This window comes from Callorhinchus milii, unplaced genomic scaffold, assembly GCF_018977255.1.
Source record: "Callorhinchus milii isolate IMCB2004 unplaced genomic scaffold, IMCB_Cmil_1.0 Scaffold1, whole genome shotgun sequence".
NCBI lineage: Eukaryota > Metazoa > Chordata > Chondrichthyes > Chimaeriformes > Callorhinchidae > Callorhinchus > Callorhinchus milii.
The window spans coordinates 56773064-56792090 of record NW_024704742.1 but is presented as its reverse complement, the minus strand read 5'-3'; the positions used below and the strand labels follow the sequence as shown (position 1 = coordinate 56792090).

Sequence of the window (19027 nt, the reverse complement as noted above, 5' to 3'; positions counted from 1 at the left end):
GGACACTGTGGTCTGAGTGAAGCTGGGATAATCTTACCAGGATCCTCCCAGGCATAAACCAATTCAAGCAGCAAATCATTCAAGCAATTGCACCTTTCACTGGTATTGTATGGTAGAAGTTGACTAAAATTCTACCCACACCTGTAGCAATCAACTCACAGATCTTCTTGATGGTCTTTTTTGAAGGGGATTTGGAAAACTAATCCAAGTAAATTGCTCACTAGGGAACTATAAAAATTCCTGGAAGCAAATGATCAAAAAGTGAGATGTACATTTTCTTTCAGCAGAGCATCATTAGAACTGTAGAAATTTACAGCACAGAAGAAGGCCATTTGGCCTATCATGTCTGTGCTGGCTGGTTCCCTCAAGGGCAAGACCTATTTACCTGCCTTTGTCCCACACCCTTTTAGCTCTTCAAGTATTTTTCTGGTTCCCTTCAGAAGGCCAACATTATTCTCCCACAACCACACCTCCTGGCAGGGCATTCCATATGTTAACTTTGCTGTGCGTGAAAATAATTCTCTAAACTTCCCCATTTGATCATTTATAATCTTAAATTTCCACTGCCACTGACTAGTGGAAATAATTTCTCCTTTAGCATACATAAATTCCGTGAGATTGTTCAGCAAGTGGAAAGTATCACAGCACTTTCTGTCACCGATACATTATCCGCACCACACAGCACAATATTCCATTGAAATATACATGCACAGTCATTGCAGTCCATAGTAAATTTCTTGGGAAGTGCTTTGAGGCACCGTCCCAACAGGAAAGGCATATCAAATGTAGGAATTATTATTTGATTATTTTTCTGAGCACCCACTTTAAAGTATTTTTTGAAGGCATGACAGTTTTGTCAGAACACATCAAATATTACTAGATACTGCAGACAGTATTGTTTAATAAGTATGTGTTTTGATTTCTTTTTTCCTCCTGTAAGAACGCGGTTCTGGATTTCCACCCACATCATCTTCATTAGCCAGGAGATGTTGAGCTGTGTTCAGACTCACTTCACAGGGAGTCCACCATGGGGTTTTGAGTCAAAACAGGAATACCTTTATATCCATTTCCAGCCATAGGATTCCAAATGTTGAAGGAAATTCTAAAGCTGCTCTTCAGATCCCAGCATTTGATTTAATGTGTTTAACACGAACACTAGAATATCTAAAGACAATTTCAGATGCTCCTTGTGGCATGAAGTTGTTGACTCAAAGGCCATTTGGTTCAAAATAGTTCAGACGCCAAAAACAAACTCTAACGTTAACATATGCCTCATTTCAATTTTGAACATCAACATTTAGTACAACTGTGAATGTAGCCCTTTAACTACAAGGAGATAAATGTACGACTTTTTAAATCAGTACAGATTCTGGGTGTAAAAGTCCCAATTTGATAAAAGCTATAATGGTCTTGTGGGCTGTGCCTCTCCTAAAAAGGTGCGGTATTTGGCTCTATCAAAAGTAACAACAGTTTGAATGTGGCCTTGCACTATGATAAATTATTTCTACTGAAACAACACTACTTCTAGAGATAATGCTGCCTATTGTAAATGACTTCCAATTCAACATGATTTGTTCAGATAAATGAGTTTGGATCATGTTCACTTATCTTTTTTAAAATGCCATAAATGAACTTGGGCATTAAACTTCTTCAGAATTACAGAAATTGGACTCCAGCAGTACCTCCAATGCACCATCCAGAGTCCCCAAGCCTCATTAAGCTGCATCTAATACTTTCCAGAATGAGCTAAGTGGGATGCATCCCTCCATGGAGAGAGTGCACACTGCATTCCAACAATCTATCTCTGGGATTTGCACGTGGAGGTGGGACGCATGGAATTTTAAAGTTTGGCTTGGATACTCATGATGAAACATAAATCATTAAGTAAGCCATCACCAGGCGTGAACAAGATGGTCAACATGGTCCAATCAATGGTTTTACAGGATTACAGCTTTATTTTTCTACGCAAGAAATGGCTTTGGAATTTTGATATGTATATATGTGTATATATATATATATATACACATATATACACTAGCTGTACCTGTTGCAGCTAAGCTTGCAACCAAAGGATCCAACTTGGAATGGAGGTTGACACACAGACAGACATCTCATCTTTATCTACACTCATCTGGGAGGACTCCTGCAGTATGACTCCCTTTAGAATGACTCAGTGGGAGGACTTAGGGATTTAAAAATGTAACTTTGTTGTTTTTGCCGCAGTTTAGCTTAACCTGTTCTTTATTTTGTTCCTGCCACTTGGCTACGTACGTGCTCTGTGATGCAGGATGTCACAGCGCCACGGTCAGCCAGAGCAGCCACAAGGTGTAATTGCAGTGTGTGCTTACATATATACATACTCCTTGACACACGATACCACAGCACCACTTTGACTCAGCAGCCACCAGGTGTAACTGCAGCGAAAAATGTAAAACTGAAAATAACCCATGAACGATAGGACATACCAGAAAACAAATATGCCCATGTCACTCCCAGTGCAATGCCTTTCTGATAATGTATAAATCATGTCTCTACGTTAATTGGTTATTGAAATCCTTCTTGAAGCGCAGACAGATGTTATTTTATTAGTGTATATGTATATATAAAAGATATATATATATAGATATGTATATAAAAGATATATATATATAAAATATATATATATATAAACGCATACATTTTTTAAAATCTATTCCCAAATGCCATTTCACATCTTAATGATTGTTCAAAATGTTCTGTACAGAAAGTTGCGGTTCAAATGCCATGGGCCACAAGTTATTAAGAAGTTAGAAGCAAGAAAGCAAATAAGGTTAACATTATTTTGCAATAAATAGCAAAGGCCCTGTGGAATAGGTTACCAACACAGGCCATTGTAGTAAACAGTATAAATGATTCAGGAATACTGTATGCATTTTTGGAAAGAGAAAGGATTAAAGATTGAGAAGGGATAATATAAGATGAGATGAGGTTAAGATCAGTCAAGAAAGTGCCGAGTTTATTCGTCTTTATTGACAGTGGTTGATCTAGTAGTTTTTTCCAGTTTCTGAAAGACATAGTGGAATGGGTTCCTTGAGGTTGTACAGAGGAATCTAATCTTGTAGGTTTTATTTTCAAAAGTGGATTAACAAAAAAAGGCCATACAATTTATGTTATAAGGATTTCATACTGAATTTCACATCAATCAGCATCTAGCAGTTCGTTCATGGATTGCTTCATACCAGTTTCGTTGATTAAACATATAATCTTACTGGCTCAGGGACACACAAGAACAGCTACTGTTTTAAATATAAGGAACACTTGGTGTAAGTAACTATTTCCAGGGAACATATTTATTCAGCTGCCACTCATTATTCTCAAGGAGAACAACACCTTTCAACCTCTCAGCTATCAGTTACAACATGAAGCTGAATTCTGCCACTCCATCCATTGTGCAATTCTACATTTGAGTGCCATGCACTAGAGATCCTCAATTAAAATAATACAACTTTATAATTGTAGTCATAACAAAATCAAAGATCAACTCATGCTTCGGGAAGACAGTCATGCAGTTTAATACTACCTTTATTATTTCAGCTTGCACTCAGATTTTATAGATCTGCAGGATTTTTGTCATTGATCTGCTTGAATGCCCACACTAGGTTAAACTACATTCAGATGGTTTTAAGCCAGGTGCAATGATTTCTTCCAGTCACAAAATGTAGCTGCTCATTTTCTCAGGACCTCTGGTACAAGACGAAAACAGCCAGTGACCATTAGTCAAACAAGCATGGCAGAGTGGTCAGAACGCATTCTCCCCGTAATTCAATGAATACTACAACAATGCAACTCCTGCCCATCAAACATCCTTTGTTTTTACTCACTCAAAATGATGTTCTTTTTCTGTACAGATGGTTAATGTACACAAATATGGTTACATAGACAAATACCCAGACAGCAGGAGAGACTGGACAGGCTGGAGAGATAGACACTTAACTCTGGATCAACACTGCAGTTCCCATCTGCAAAGTCTGTGCTTAATTTTGAACAACACTTTGGAATCTACATGTGGCTTAATAGTTCAAAGATTGTACTAACCGTGATCAATACTTTGGACCATGAACCACTAGTAGAGCTCCAAAAACAGGCCAGGGATATTAATTTTAAGATAAACTTAAATTTTTATTTTGAACAGATGCAAACCATCTTACTATGCAATCCCAATGTTTTCAAGAGAGATCAGTTATTATGGTCTTCTTATTTCCTCTGATTTGTAGCAAAAAAAATCAAATGGCAAGATACTTTTATATAAGATCAAATTTGTTCCAAGACACAACCACTGAATGACACCTTTATGTTTAATCTTACAAATCAAAGTAAAAAGACCAGAGTGAGGAAAAAAAGTGCAGTAGACTTATTGCTCCAGGACCCATCTCAGTAATAAATTCATTATCCTCGCGAAGTAAATAAAGCGTTTATAGATGCTTTTAAATAGCTTCTGTGGCAGTAGTTTCCACTGATTAATCCCACTTCACGTGAATGTTTTATGCAATCTAAACCCAAACAAAGTAGGTCTTGGAATAATAGGCCGGCTTATTAACTAGCCCTATTTGTATGCATCACTTACAACCCACTCCTGATCCTCCTCTTCCACTCTGTGTTTGAGACCAACTTCTCGAGCACGATGGGCTGAGAACACCTTACTCCCTGCAGTCTTGATTTTCTTGCTTTTCTGGGACATTTTTCCTTTGTTAGCCACATACTGTGGCTCACTGAACCTCTTGTCTTTATAAAGCTGTGCCGCTGTAGCACTAGACTTTGAGAACAGTAAGAGGTTGAGTATGGAATGAAGATTTCTTATTATTGTAACTAATGTAATAGAACTTCCTTCCAATTCACGGGGTCCACAATCGACTCAAAGCCTAAAGCCAGCCTTGAAACCCCATTGCACTTCAACATTTCAAACACACGGTTCACATTAGTTACTAATTTATAGCTTTCCTTTCACATTTTAACAGAATGCATGCTGAAAATGAATCATCCCATCCACACAATCTCTGTGAATCCAATTGCCTTAAATGGAATGATAACTGCATCATTCAGAATCACCAACAGCGTCATCAAAACGCGTTGCTTTCTATGTGAATGACTTATCAATGTTGACCAACCACTGATGCATTACATTTCTTTATGGTTGTGAACATGAAAGAGCCATAAAAACAAGATCACGATACCTTATCGGGCCCTCCTACAGTGGTTGGTCAACATTGATAAGTCATTCACATAGAAAGTTTAGCACACATTCTAAAATGTATCTTTGAAGTTGCAGACAGAAATTATATTATTTTACAGTCTACAAAATACAGAAGGCTTCTATACAATGAATAAATTCTGGACAAAGATAGATTTAACTTTATGAAGCTTTGCATTTAAAGTGAAAGTAGATTTCCTCAGCCAGGAAATTTAATTGTAGGTAACTGGAGCACTCTTCTGATACTGATACAATGAGACAACTTCTGTTGTCAGATGCACTTCACATTTCAAATTGGCCACTTGACAAAAAGATAGCAGCAGTTTGCAATTGCTAACAGGAAGTGAGTGTAAGATATTGACATTTCATCTGGGAGTTACTAAATATGAACACATATTAAAAATACACCATTCAAAAACCTGGTAGGCATACCAATCAGGTAAATACGAATTTGAGAGATTCAGTTAACTCCATTTTCTTACCCAATTTTCTCTTGCCCTCAGGTGATTTTAAATGGGATTCCTTAATTAAGGAATCGTTCTGGTAATCCCAAAAAGAACTTACTTCCAAATTGGCAATATTGATGTTTAGTTAAGAAAATCACTGAGCATAATACCCCATTTGCTTGGTTCATAGAAGCCTGCATCTCTTCAGTATAAAACTCACATTGGTATTCTTCATGCAAAGAGTCTAGCTAGCGAGCTATTCAACAATGATGAACATCACGACTGGGTCTGATTCTGACATGATGTACATGCTTTACTGCAGTGATCAGAAATCAGAACTCTAATCCAGTATTTTTCCTTGCTCTGTAGTTAATTTTGTTTAAAAATAAAGTCATAACATATTGTGTATTTGTTTTGTTTTAAAATTTACTGCACAACCTAAGGCCAGAGATGTCAATATATTTATACTTGAATTTGCATTTTGGTTTCTTCAAAGGAGCTATTTACTACCGTGAAGCCTAGTTCAATTACCTGGCTTCACTGGGGTCATTAATAGAACTCAATGCTCTTTATGATCAGACAAAAATATGACGCACCTCACGAAGCCCTGAGGGATTTTTCTTTTTAAAAAAACAGAGTGCACTTTGCTTATTGCCATCAGCTTGGCTGAGAAAACTTAAGACTCAAGGTCAAAAGGATATGAAGATTTACTGCCAACAGTAGCAACCAGACTAGCAAAATAGGCCCCCCTGGCTTTGGAAGACACAACAATTTGACAGAGAGGCAGGTGCTCACATGCGTGTGCCTGCCAGCGGATCTTGGCAAAACAAATTCTATTTGTTCATGTTATATTTATGAAACAAGAAAAATCGCTTTGAACAGAAAGTTCTTACCGGCCGCTCTTGCTCCAGAATGGATGACTTTCCTGGCTCATACTCGAATATGCTTCTTGGTTCGGCACGGTATCTGCGAGTATCAACTTTTCTGTCAGGGGGATCCCAGTCATTCCTAAAGGAAATTTAAATATGATGTCCTTTACATCGCAGCAGTGGCCCCAAGTGTCACAATTTATGAAGCATCTTGATTCAGAAAATGACCGTAGGCTTGGGTGACTCAAAGCTTTGCATTTGAAGTGAATGTTTGACACGTGAACATGTTACTTACATGAGTGTGTTTGGGGATTGACTGGAGTCGAAATAAAAGAAACTTGTTACACTTCAAGGTCCATAAAATACCAATAATCAATCATCTGACGTTGTATCCCACTTATCTCAGACACTGAGATGTCGTCATAATGGCAGTGTGATGTCACGTTAGCTTCAGCCACAGGAGTGAGTTAAAGCTGCATGAACATCACAGGACTGAAAAAATCACCTCGTCTTACATGGCTCATAAAACTACTAGCCTTAGTAAGTGGCCCGTAATACAGCTCCACTTTAGGGAGTCCATAAAACTGCTCCACGTTAGGTACCTGCAGAACTACAATCTTAGAATTTGAGATTGCAATTGTGGTAAATTCTTAAATTCAGACTCATTTTGGAAACTGCTTTCATTTTAAGTTCTGCTGAAAATGCACTTCCCAGTTAAGATGGATTCAGCATTTTCCAAAATTCTTTGTTTAGATTTTAATGTTTTTAAAAAAAATAATTTTAGGTGAATTTGGGGCTTCCAAGTGTTGTCCTAAATTAAAACAAAGCATCTAAAAACATGGGACTACCTTGTAAAAAAATGTTTTGTGATTAGCTACCATTAATGGATGTGCTAGCACACAGATGTGCATCTTCATGCACATACATGTCCAAACAGAGGCTAGGCTGGAACTTCAATAGTAAGAATTCTGAGGAAATGGAAAACCTATTTGGGCCATTAACTCTGATGTTTTCAGGATATCCTGAAAAATTTCTTGCAACGCTGTTCTTGAATTATGATAGCCAGCTAAAGGCCTGAAGTGCAGGACACCACCAACTTTGAGACAAGGTGAGAAGACAAGGTGAGAAGTCAAGGAGTGCTCACCTTTTGAAAGACTGCAGACTGTAGGAGGAAGGGAAGACTGGGAGAGGCAAGAAGTTCAACAGACCTGAGCACCAAGGAATGTCTGATGTTTCAATTTTAGTACTGTGAGATTTCAGAGTTACAGAACATCTAAAGTGCCCAAATAGCAGGTTGGGAGAAAGGAAGGAGCAAATTGCCTTCATCCAAATTCATCCACCAGATAATCAAAATTGAATATTATTTCTAAACAATACTGCAGTAAATATTACAGGCCCAAATACAATAAGACACTGTTTGAATAACTTCTGTTATAAGGAAAACTTCCTAAAAGTTTGAGAAACTGTTTAGATATTGATAAACTGTTAAGCGTGACATTTGCTGTTGAAATAACATTATAAGGTTATTCCACTCATAGTTATAGTATCTTATATTAAAATGTCTTAAAGCATCTTACAGTAATTACTGTAAAGTGTAATAATTGCTTACTGAAAATCAATTTGCACTTTGAGTGTCGACACACAGTCATGAGGTGAATGACCAATGTATCTTAAGCACACTCAGGAGAAACTTCCTTGTTTAGTAAATGGTTGTAGGATTTTTAATGCTGCTCACCTCAGCAGACTAATACAATCTTGGTTTTACGGTCTCAACCCAAAGATAGAGACAAGACAGCAGATCCCCAGGAATGCACTGAAGTCATTTTAGACTTTAAAATCAAGTCCTGATGTAGGGACTAAACCCTCAATGATCTGTCATCATCAGAAGTTGACCACAGAGGGCGCAAACCAGCACCGGGGAGACAACTCAGCTAAACTAACCGTGATTACATTACTTTAGGTTCAGACAATTCCCCTGGAAAAATGCATATTTCAAATAATGTTCAATAAATATAATAATATAAATTTGTATTGTACTTACTTTTCTGTAAGGACCATTTCTCGATACCTCAGATGTGAAGGTGGTGGAACAGGTGGAGGGGGTGGTAAAGGAGCAGAATCCTTCAAGAATTCAGCACTACTATCCGAGACACTTTTTGATAAAGGTCTATAAGTGTGTGTCTTGGGGGGAGGGTGTGCTTGAACGGAGGTGAATGAGCTGTAATTATCTAGCACAAAAACAATGAAAACAATTACCTCAAAATCAATGCAGAGGTCCTGCAAGTAACTTTGTAAATACTGTACAAATAAAAGCACGTTTTACTGTTTTGAACAAATAGATCTTTAAAAAATTGTGGTTAAATTGGGTCAATTCTCTATCAGGATTATTGCTGATTCGCGGAATGGCATTAAAATGCAGTTTGAAATATTCCTTCTCCCTTCTGAAAAACGATAGCTTATAAATCCATCTGAAAAGCCCTAGATGCCGTTCTTGGATTTATGCCTGGCAGAAACATTTTTCAATCATCAATAAGAGCCTTTCTGAAATTACTCAAAGAGATACAGTGTTAAGTTATTCCCCACTGACATTTGAAAATGATCGCCGCTAAATTGGAAACTAACATAACAGAACCAGAACCTTAAGCTGGTATTTCAATATCCACTTTAAATGCTATTCCTTAAATAAGGAAAGTAATTTAAAAAAAAAATCAATACCATATCCCTTGCCCCCATCAGCTCAGCCAGAATTGTCAAGCACTTTGGGATGCCCTCCTGGCATGAAAGGAGCTACATTAGTGTAATTTACATTGCGTATTATACAGTTGAATATTTTGTTTTAAATATTGGTTTCATTTAACCTTTCATGACCAGTGAAATGCAATAAATTTCAACAGACAGTGTAGCATATCAGCCTGAATTTGGCCAAGCTTGGTATGAAGAGAATCTGCTCTTAATCTCTGCTGCTCTGCCTCTCTGCTTGTCTCATGTAGTGAGCGATGACACTGCTGTTATTCCGTGTTATTAGTTTGGTTTTAAAAAAACAGAAAAGAGCAGTTAACAGGAATTCCTGTTCTAATTCATCGCTAATTTCATAATTGCACCGTTCCCTGCATATATGGTAAGATATGTTACAGGACAGTTAGTGCAGGTGATGTTAACCTGAGTAACAACAGACGGTGTAATTGCTCTGATGAGATTGACCTCAGGATTGGGGGGCCCAGAGTGAAAGGGATGCACTTCCTGTTACCCCACCTGCAACTCAGAGCCACTGTGTGCCACTTGGGTTACTAACATTAATTGCATTTTGGATCACATAGTCCTTTAAACAACAATAATTTACATTTTATATACAGTCATTCAATTCAGGAGGACATCTCAAAGGGCTTCACAGTGTTGACTGGCAGCCTGCGATGTGGGGGGAGATGATGGGGCGGGGGACTGTGGGGAGGTGCTTGCAATCTGCTGGGCAGTCAAAGCAAAGGGCTTAATACTCAGGTTAACTCAGTGAGTTTAGCAGTTAACCTCATCACAAGCAACTGCAGGGTAAATTGAATGGATATTTTAAGCCTGTGAATACAAAGTGGGCTCCTGGCAAGGCTCATAACTGCTCCTCCCTTCCGGGCATTCATTACTTCCTCCTCCTGTTGCAGACGAGCATTTATATGGAGGCTTGAGAACATGTCCACCACCTGCCCCATTTGTTAAATTGTGACACAGTGGGGGGGGGTGGGTACGGGCAACAGTGTGTAGTAGTAGCAACGAAGAGGGCCTTATTAACCTGAAGAATCGGCTGCTCAGTAAAAGCAATTAATGACTTTGGAAAACAGCCAGATTATTATATGTAATAACATAGTACTTGGCTCGCCTGTATAATGCAACAGTCAGTTCCATTTCCATCGGATGTGCCTTTTCATGCAAATTTATAATTGCCAGAACATATACTGTGCATTTCAAATGGATAATTAGAAACTATTTAGCTCACCTTTTAGTCTCTTATCATGCTAATTGTTGATGTAATTGCTAAGTTATGAGCCTCATTAAATAGAGGTCTTGAAGTCTCTAGATTGACGGGGTCCACATGTGATACTGGCAGTGAACTGGTGTGTGAATTGCTCAGTCATTTAACCTTTTGAACCTGATAAGTAAAGCCAACAAACTAAAATGTCCTGAGGACACTTTGTTTACATATTTCCTGGTCAGGATACTTAACAGCAGAGGAATGTAATATACAGATGACGTTAATTGAGCGTCTCTCAATAGAGAAAATCAAAGCCAAGGTTTAAGTAATAGAAATAAAGATATTTTGAAAGATGGGACCTGATAGATTCAAGAAAAAGAAAGTATTGAAAAAAGGTAGATTGTGTGCAAGTCTTCTGCTTTGCAATTACTTGTTAATAGTATCTTGAAACTGTACTTAGAATTTGATTATGACCGAGAAATTGTTTGAAGATCAGAACAGAGGAGAATCTGAGATAGCAATTGTTTGAAGATCAGAATGGAACGGTAATATTTGAAAAGAAATGTGGATAGTAAAGGGGTGTAATCATTTTCAGCTGGATATAGGAAGAAGTGAGTTAGGTACATTTAGGGTACAAAACTGCAACGTCTTAGTGCAGGGAATGAATTAGCTACAGTAATAATAATAATAATCCTTGCGTTTGATATAGCGTTTTTCACGTCGGGAGGACGTCCCAAAGCGCTTCACTGAACACACTGTAAAGTGAATTGACTGTATATTTGTGGGCGAACGCGGCAGCCAATTGTGCACAGCAATGTCCCACAAACAATCATAGATTGAAAATGACCAATTTATTATTGTTTTGTTTTTTTGGAGGGATTATTATTAGGCGTGTGGAGTAAGGAAACTTGCCCAAGGTTTCGCTCTGCCTGGAATTGAACTCAGGTATCTCGTTTGCAAAGCGAGTGCTCTAACCACTGAGCTACAGGACTCCACAAAGTTCCGAGACAAGATTAGAGTCAACCAGTCGAGACATAGCACAGAGATGTCGCTGTATTCTCTGGAATGCTATGGAATGGGTTTAGGATAGATTTGAATTTCCACGATTTTGAACTGAACTATGCTACTTGTCCCAGACAATGAGATACTGTGATAATCTTGTGTTTAGCTACTGTATGGTAGGTGTGGCTACATTTATGATATTTTGTTTACCTGAAAATAAATACAATAAACAGATGTTAGTAAAATCCATCATTGTGTTAATTCAGTTTTTGCTGCTGATGTTAGAGCTAAATTTTCAATGGTTTTCAGCCACTGTTGAAATTGCTAAAGGTTAAGCAAATTGAATTTTTGAAGCTGGACAGGCTGAATCCATCATCCTCTAGAAAACCAGTCACCAATTTAATTCCAATTTTAATTAAGTATTTCTTACACTACATTAAGTTAGTCAGGAGTGTCTGTGGATCTCTGCAATACCAGCAGTATAATAATAAAAATGAACAATAATCCTTGCATTTGATATATACATTTCATGTTAGGATGCCACAGGATTTACTGTGAAATGTAGTGACTGTGTATTTTGTATGCATGTTATTTTGGAGGAGGCACTTTGTGTCCATGCTGTGCATAGAACAACAACAAGATTACATTTCTATGGCGCCTTTCACGATGGGAGGAGGTCCCAAGGCGCTGGATAATAATAATCCTTGCATTTGATATAGCACTTTTCATGTTTTCTAGACGTCTCAAAGCGCTTCACAAAATATGCTGTAAAGTGAATTGACTGTATATTTGTGAGCGAAATGCGGCAGCCAATTGCGCACAGCGGTGTCCCACAAACAGTTGTGGATTGAAAATGACCAATTTATTATTTTTTTGAGGAATTGTTATTAGGCGTGTGGAGTAAGGAAACTTGCCCAAGGTTTTGCCCTGTCTGGAATTGAACCCAGGTGTCTCCTTGCAAGGCAAGTGCTCTAACCACTGAGCTACAGGACTCCACTGAACCCAATGGACGTCTACGCAATGTTAATTTCACACTACAGAAATTTGTATTTGGATGTTCTCTGTATTTTTGCAATATGTTGATGAAAGTACATTTTCATTCATGTAATACAGATAGTCTGCTATGGCAAATATTGCTGCATTATAATTATATTGTGATGTATTGAAATATCTGAATTATTGGCCAAAAATATATATTTAAAATTTCTTTAATAACTATAAGAAAATCTATTATTAAAGATTAATATTGTTGATATTCCAGTCCCTAGAAGGCAGGCATCATGTGTTTACTACACCAGCATAATTGATGGAAGCAATATAGGATATATGAAAAGATAGCAACTGTAGCAATGCTGAATGAAGATGAGGATTTCAACAGATGAAATAGGTTGAATTTGGGGTATTTTGGTTGCATTTACATGTGTGGGAAGATCCTACAGTCTAATTCAATTAGTGTAGTGGTGGAATCAATAGGGATATTTAGAAGTGAGATTGACAGACACATGAATAGTAGAGGTATTAAGGGGTATATTGAAAGGGCAAAGCATTGGTCTTAAAAGTTCTTCAAGCTTTTAGTACACCAGTAAAACAGGTCTTATTGGTTGAATGGTCTCGTCCTTTACCTATATATATTACAAACGTTGTTCACTAGTCTTATCAAGGTACTAAAATAAAAGTCCTTACCAGGATGAGTATATGCATATGTGGCATTGTATGCATCGTTATCATCATCTGTTAAGAGATAAAAAAGTTGAAAGGCAATTTCCTTCCACTCAATAGTGATTGATGGATTTACACTGGATAATAATATAATCTTTGCATTTGGTATAGCTATTTATCACATTGTTGAGGCATCTCAAAGCAATTCACAGAATTGTACTGTATAGTGTTTTGTAGGCAATAATTCTACTTCCAGCATCTAGTTTAGATAATCTTAAACTAGGTGATGGGTTTTCAAATGTGTCAGACACCCAGCTGACAAAAAAACAGGGTTATTTAGTGCAAAAGTGCTATTTTGTACAGAAGTCAGCTTTTTATAAATTTATTTTTCTCTTTTATAAAGACCATTTAATCCTAAAACTGTCCTGAACCAAAGAAGGAAAACATTTTCAAATGGAGAACTTTGAGCTTCAAGGGAGGAAAACTTAGCTGAGTGTGGAGTCTGTGTCGCTTTATTTGGTTGAGCCATTTATATGACTGATGCAGCATGAAATAATATTTCTGAGGCTAAGAAGAAAGTGAAATGAGGCTAAACGTGTAAATAAAGTCATTACTATTACAAACAGGAAACATACCTGGCTTGTGCACCATGTGTATTTGCTTGAACATCGTCTTATACCAGTCTTTGGGTCGATCCACTGTCTAGATTACAGTTTGTAAATCAGAATTAGTATTACATAAAAAGGTATATACAGTAAGTCTCTACTCCATATCTAAAATCTAGTTATGATTTTTACCCAAAGGATGATAGCAACTGTTTAAACTTTGCTTTAGCCACTCACAATGGCCGTTTTATTCATGGTGTCCAGTGAGCAAGCTGTAGGCAGTGGGACCGGAGTGAAAACAAAGTGAAAGGCACATAGCAGTCCAATCAGTCCCAATGAAAGTCATAACCTGTAACATTAACCCAATTTTTTCTTTCAGATGCTCAAGAACATATTGTGGTTTTCCATTATTACTCATTTCCTTTTAGATTTTTATCTTTTGATTCCCCACCCTCTGGAGTTAGCAGTTTTAAGAGGAAACAGGTGGAGAGAAAGAGAAATGTGATGGGATAACCTATATGACATATGAGCACAATCCCTTCCTCAACAACAAATCGCATTTGTAAAGTGCCTTTCACAGTGGGAGGATGTCCCAAGGCGCTGAACACCAGAACCTAGATATGTGGGAAATTCAAAACTTGTCAACAGTGTTAAAATATTAAGTTGCTGCTATCTTTAGCATTTTTCTGCCAGAGGTCAAGAGGTTATTTGCCACTTGGAGCTGGGATTCTTCCCATTCAGCTCCTGATAACCCTGCAAGCCCAAACCTTAATGGGCAGGGTGGCTCTAGCTGGATAAACAGGCGAGGCTTGATAGATTGTGATTTCAACGGCAAACTATATGGTTGAACAGTGATTTAGCTGGTTAATTACCAGCAGTACCTTCAACGCACAGACCCTGGTCCCCAAGTCTTGGCTCTCGCCAACTTGTATCTAATACTCCCTGAAATTAAGCAGGGTGTGTTCCTCCAGGGAGAAAGTTCACATTTCATTCCAGGCTCAGGGACATCGCACTTTGCCATGTGAAAGTGGCAAACAAATGCAGAACTCACCATCTGGTTTAGATAACCTTAAACATGGTGATGGGTTTCCAAATGTGTCAGACACCCGGTTGTAGAAAAAAACGGGTTGTTTAGTGCAGTAGTGTTATTTTGTACAGAAGTTATCGTTTTATAAATTTATTTTTCTCTTTCATACGCACAAGACACTGTTAGATACACCACTGCGTTTGCATGAAATATTTATGAATTCAATCATGAATATTAATGGATTGATGGTACTCCAGAAAATTTTGTTGAATTAGCTCAATTCTCCAATGTGCTGAATAATTTCTGAACAGTTTTCAATTAGTGTTTTGTACTTGGCCTTCAATATGCATTAGTGTCTAAAAATCTATGAATTGAAGTATATAGTTCATTCAAGAAACTTCAGTTACATATTTGTTTTGGACATAGCGCAAGTTTTGATGCAGTGCATATGTGCATGCGGGGGCTCAATATAATTAATCTACAATCATTTATTCCATTTGTAAATGAACCAAGTGGATTATAGTAAATTTTTATACGTGAAGGAATAATTGCACTTGAATGAAAATTGATGAAGATATTCCAGCATGACAAACACACGTTAACCACCAATTAATAGCCAAAGTGAACTCTGGATGAACTACATTTTTTCTCCCATCTACACAAAGAAACATATGCAGCTGTTTTTTTTCCACACTGGATACAGACTAGCTAAATCTAGGGGTATCATTACATACATTCAAAGATCGAACAACAATAGCTGTCTAAGTGAGTGGACAAAAATAGAGAAAGAGAAGTGCTATGTGTGCAACATGGCAATTATCTGTGGAATGTGAGATGCACAAAAAAGTCTACAATTAAAACAAGCAATATACAGTCGTGATAGCTTTTCCCCGAGTGCTCATTATATTCCTCTTAGTTGACACCATATAATCAAAAATTACGTACTGCCAACAGTCAGGGAGGCTACGGACTGAAGCCCAGGGGAAAATAACAAAAGGTGGTTAAGGAGGATACCCTTAGGGGTAACGACCAGAGAGGCCTGAAATACTTCATAGTCTTAGCAGGAATACCAAAGTCTTAAAATGTGAGATTGTCTAGGACTTTGAAAATTTTTTCAGTTATTTTCCAGAGCAATTGGTTGATAGAAGAGAAATGCTATTCAAGATTAATTAGATACTCTTAAGCATGGTGATGTGTCAGACACCGGCTGACCTCCAAAAATTAATTAGTGGATAGGAGAAGGTTAATTATTGAACTGAGAAATTGATAAGACTAGATTTAGAGTTTTTTCAATGGTAGACTACAGTCAGTCATTGTATCTGGTATGTACACACATCAAAATACAGCCTTTCTAAAAAATTCTAAGAACTTATATAATAATAATCCTTGCATTTGATATAGTGCTTTTCATGTCTCTAGATGTCTCAAAGCGCTTCACAGAATATTTGCTATAGTTAGCCAAAGAATAATGTAAAGAATTAGAGACACTTTAATTCATTGGTCTTGGTGGAGCAGTGGTGGCTTGGAAGCCCGATAAGGACAAGACTGAGTACTGAAATGCAGACAACAATTCAATATTTAACTGAAGTTCCCAATTGCCTACAAATTAATTATATGTGGATAAGAGAAAACCGTGTCGTTGAACATAGACATATATTGACATACACTGAAGTAGTATTCCTTGAGCGTAGGTTGCAGGTCCCCACATATTCAAAGGAAGCTATGCTTGAAGAAAATGGCATCAATGTATTTAATAGAAAATTTGATGCATACTTCAGAGACGTTTTCTTTAAAAAAATTACAAAAGCACATGAGGAAAAGAAGGAAATTGTGATTAGATTATGTAGTTCCGGTGGAGCAGCAAGCACCAGCATAGGCTCGATTGGCCAAATGGACTACTTCTGTGCTGTAATTTCTATGCTAGGCTATGAATAATGTACAAATACAATGGGAGAAGCAATTGCCTAACAGTTGCAGGAACACGAGCTGTAAACAGTCAAAAAGAATAATTATTTCCTGCAAATGAACTGCGTGTCCTGAATACTGCTAATTAAAACAAGACCTTTTTAAAAAAAGAGAAAGGAGCCCATACTTGGTCTAAGAACAAAGTCCCATTGTATCTTAAATGTTTATATTTTCACAAAAATATACAATTAGCATTCTACAAATTCCTTACTCTGTCTTAATTTCTCCCATAAGATAGTCAATTCACTTTACAGTAATATTCTGTGAAGCTCTTTGAGACATCTCAACTACATGGTAAGGAGTTATATTAAACGGAAGGATTATTATTAATTATTATTTATTATTAATAATAATCTCTTTGGTAAAATGTTTCACATTCAATAGAGAAAGAAGTTTGAACAGCCACATTGGTAGAAAACTAACCTTTTGGCAGAAACTGCAGACAGGGGAACAGAGTAAAATAATATTTCCCTACCGTTCTTATGGCTATAGGTATTCCTGATTCATCAACTGGGCCAATGCCTGCATAATGTGGTGCTTTAATTACTGTCACTTTCTTCTCCTCCTCTGAGGTTCTGTAAAGTGGATCAATACTGATCATATCGATCCCAGGAGATCGACTTTGCTGTGAAGTCCTCATACTCTCTGCAAGGAAGTAAAAAATAAGCGTTGTATACCTGACAATCATTAAAAGTGCATCAATCAAAAATGGGCACCAAAAAAATACACAATCATTTCACTTTGCAGGATATCCAATGAAGCGCTTTGAGATGTTCTCCCAACATAAACGGTGCTAATATCAAATGTAAGGATTATTACCTATTGTTTTAAAAAAAGATTTTCAGAGAAAATAAAAATCCTTGTATTTAATATAGTACCTTATCATGTTGGTAAGATGTCTCAAACTTCTTAACAGGATATACGATAAAGTGGTGTAACTGTGTGAATTTTGTGGGTGAAGGTGATAGCCAATAAGCATACAGCAATGTCCCATAAACAGCCATTGAATGAGTGAGCAGTTTTATTTGGGAAATTGTTAGTCAGGACACGGGGATGAACTCTCTTGAGAGAAGGGCTTGAAGGGAGCTATGTAAATGCAAGTTATGTTGTTGTTCTTTATACTGGCACAACTTCAACTGGTTAATATTCTTATCTTTATCAAAAAATAGTGTACATATTGCAGTTCGAATCCAATCATATGCTTATTGCTCATTGTTAGCTTCTAAATGATCAATTCCAACTGATAAATTGAAATTACACATCTATCCAACATTCCTTTTAGATATTTTTGACATAATTGTAAAACTAAAAGTGGAGGGAAATCAACCAAATGATTAGTCAAATAATTTGCAATTAAATAAAAACCTAAGATTCATGTTATAAATTAAATGCAATGGTTTTCAGTGAAAAATACAGGAATAATCACTTTTTTTAGGCCAATTAAAGATGAGTAGGGACAAGATAGAAGACAAAGTGCTCATTTTACCCATTATTCACAGATATAATAATCCTTGCATTTGATATAGCGTCTTTTCATCTTGAAATATTTCAAAGCACTTCACAGTTTTCTATAAATTTGTTATATACATTTGTTGCTAAACACGGCAACCAATATGCACACAGCAATGTTCCACAGACATGAAGTGAAGGACCAATTTTTTTTCTGCGGGAACGTTGCCCGGGGCAAACTCCCTCTCTTTTGAATTGCATCACAGGATCTCTAACGTCCACATGCACAGGCAGACGAGACCTTGGTTTAATGTTTCATCCGAAGGACGAACGTACCTGTTCAGGCTGAAATACCACAGGAAAAAGAACAGTAAACGGATCTTATTCCAAAGTTCAATGAGTAATTTACAAAACAATAATATCTTTCCAAAGCTATGCACTTCTAATTGTTTCAGGTTTTGTGTAATTATAATGGAAGACAAGTCTGACCACGAGAATCATCCTCCACATTAGCAAGTTGTAGGTTTGGGTTGTATCATCTTTATTTTTTGAACGTCAAGTAGCTGGCAGCTGCAGCCAGCAGAGTTTGTTAGTTTATTTCCAGAACAATATTCATTTTGCATCTCAAACATCAAAAGCAGGAATGACCGAACTGCAACAATAATTTGTGTAGCGTAGACTGTGTGTAGGCTTTTTGGTTGTAGGAGGAGGTAGATGTAGTTTCAATCAATTCTTACTTCTGCACCACAACACATGTGAACACTTTGTTGCTGCTTAATTGGAGCCTATTATCGAAGTAAGTTTCAGAATCCACTGGAAA

The 19027-nt window shown here is 37.2% G+C and overlaps 1 protein-coding gene across 1 annotated transcript in view; it reads right to left on the bottom strand.

The window, feature by feature from the left end:
• LOC103178234 (sorbin and SH3 domain-containing protein 2) overlaps positions 1-19027 on the bottom strand; it is a 127198-nt gene that overhangs the window by 43773 nt on the left and 64398 nt on the right. The window contains exons 10-14 of the mRNA XM_042341065.1: positions 17234-17403; positions 13797-13863; positions 13186-13233; positions 8584-8770; positions 6567-6681 (exon numbers count right to left, since the gene is read on the bottom strand). Coding sequence (XP_042196999.1) covers positions 6567-6681; positions 8584-8770; positions 13186-13233; positions 13797-13863; positions 17234-17403 — 587 coding nt within the window. The remainder of the gene's footprint in view (positions 1-6566; positions 6682-8583; positions 8771-13185; positions 13234-13796; positions 13864-17233; positions 17404-19027) is intronic.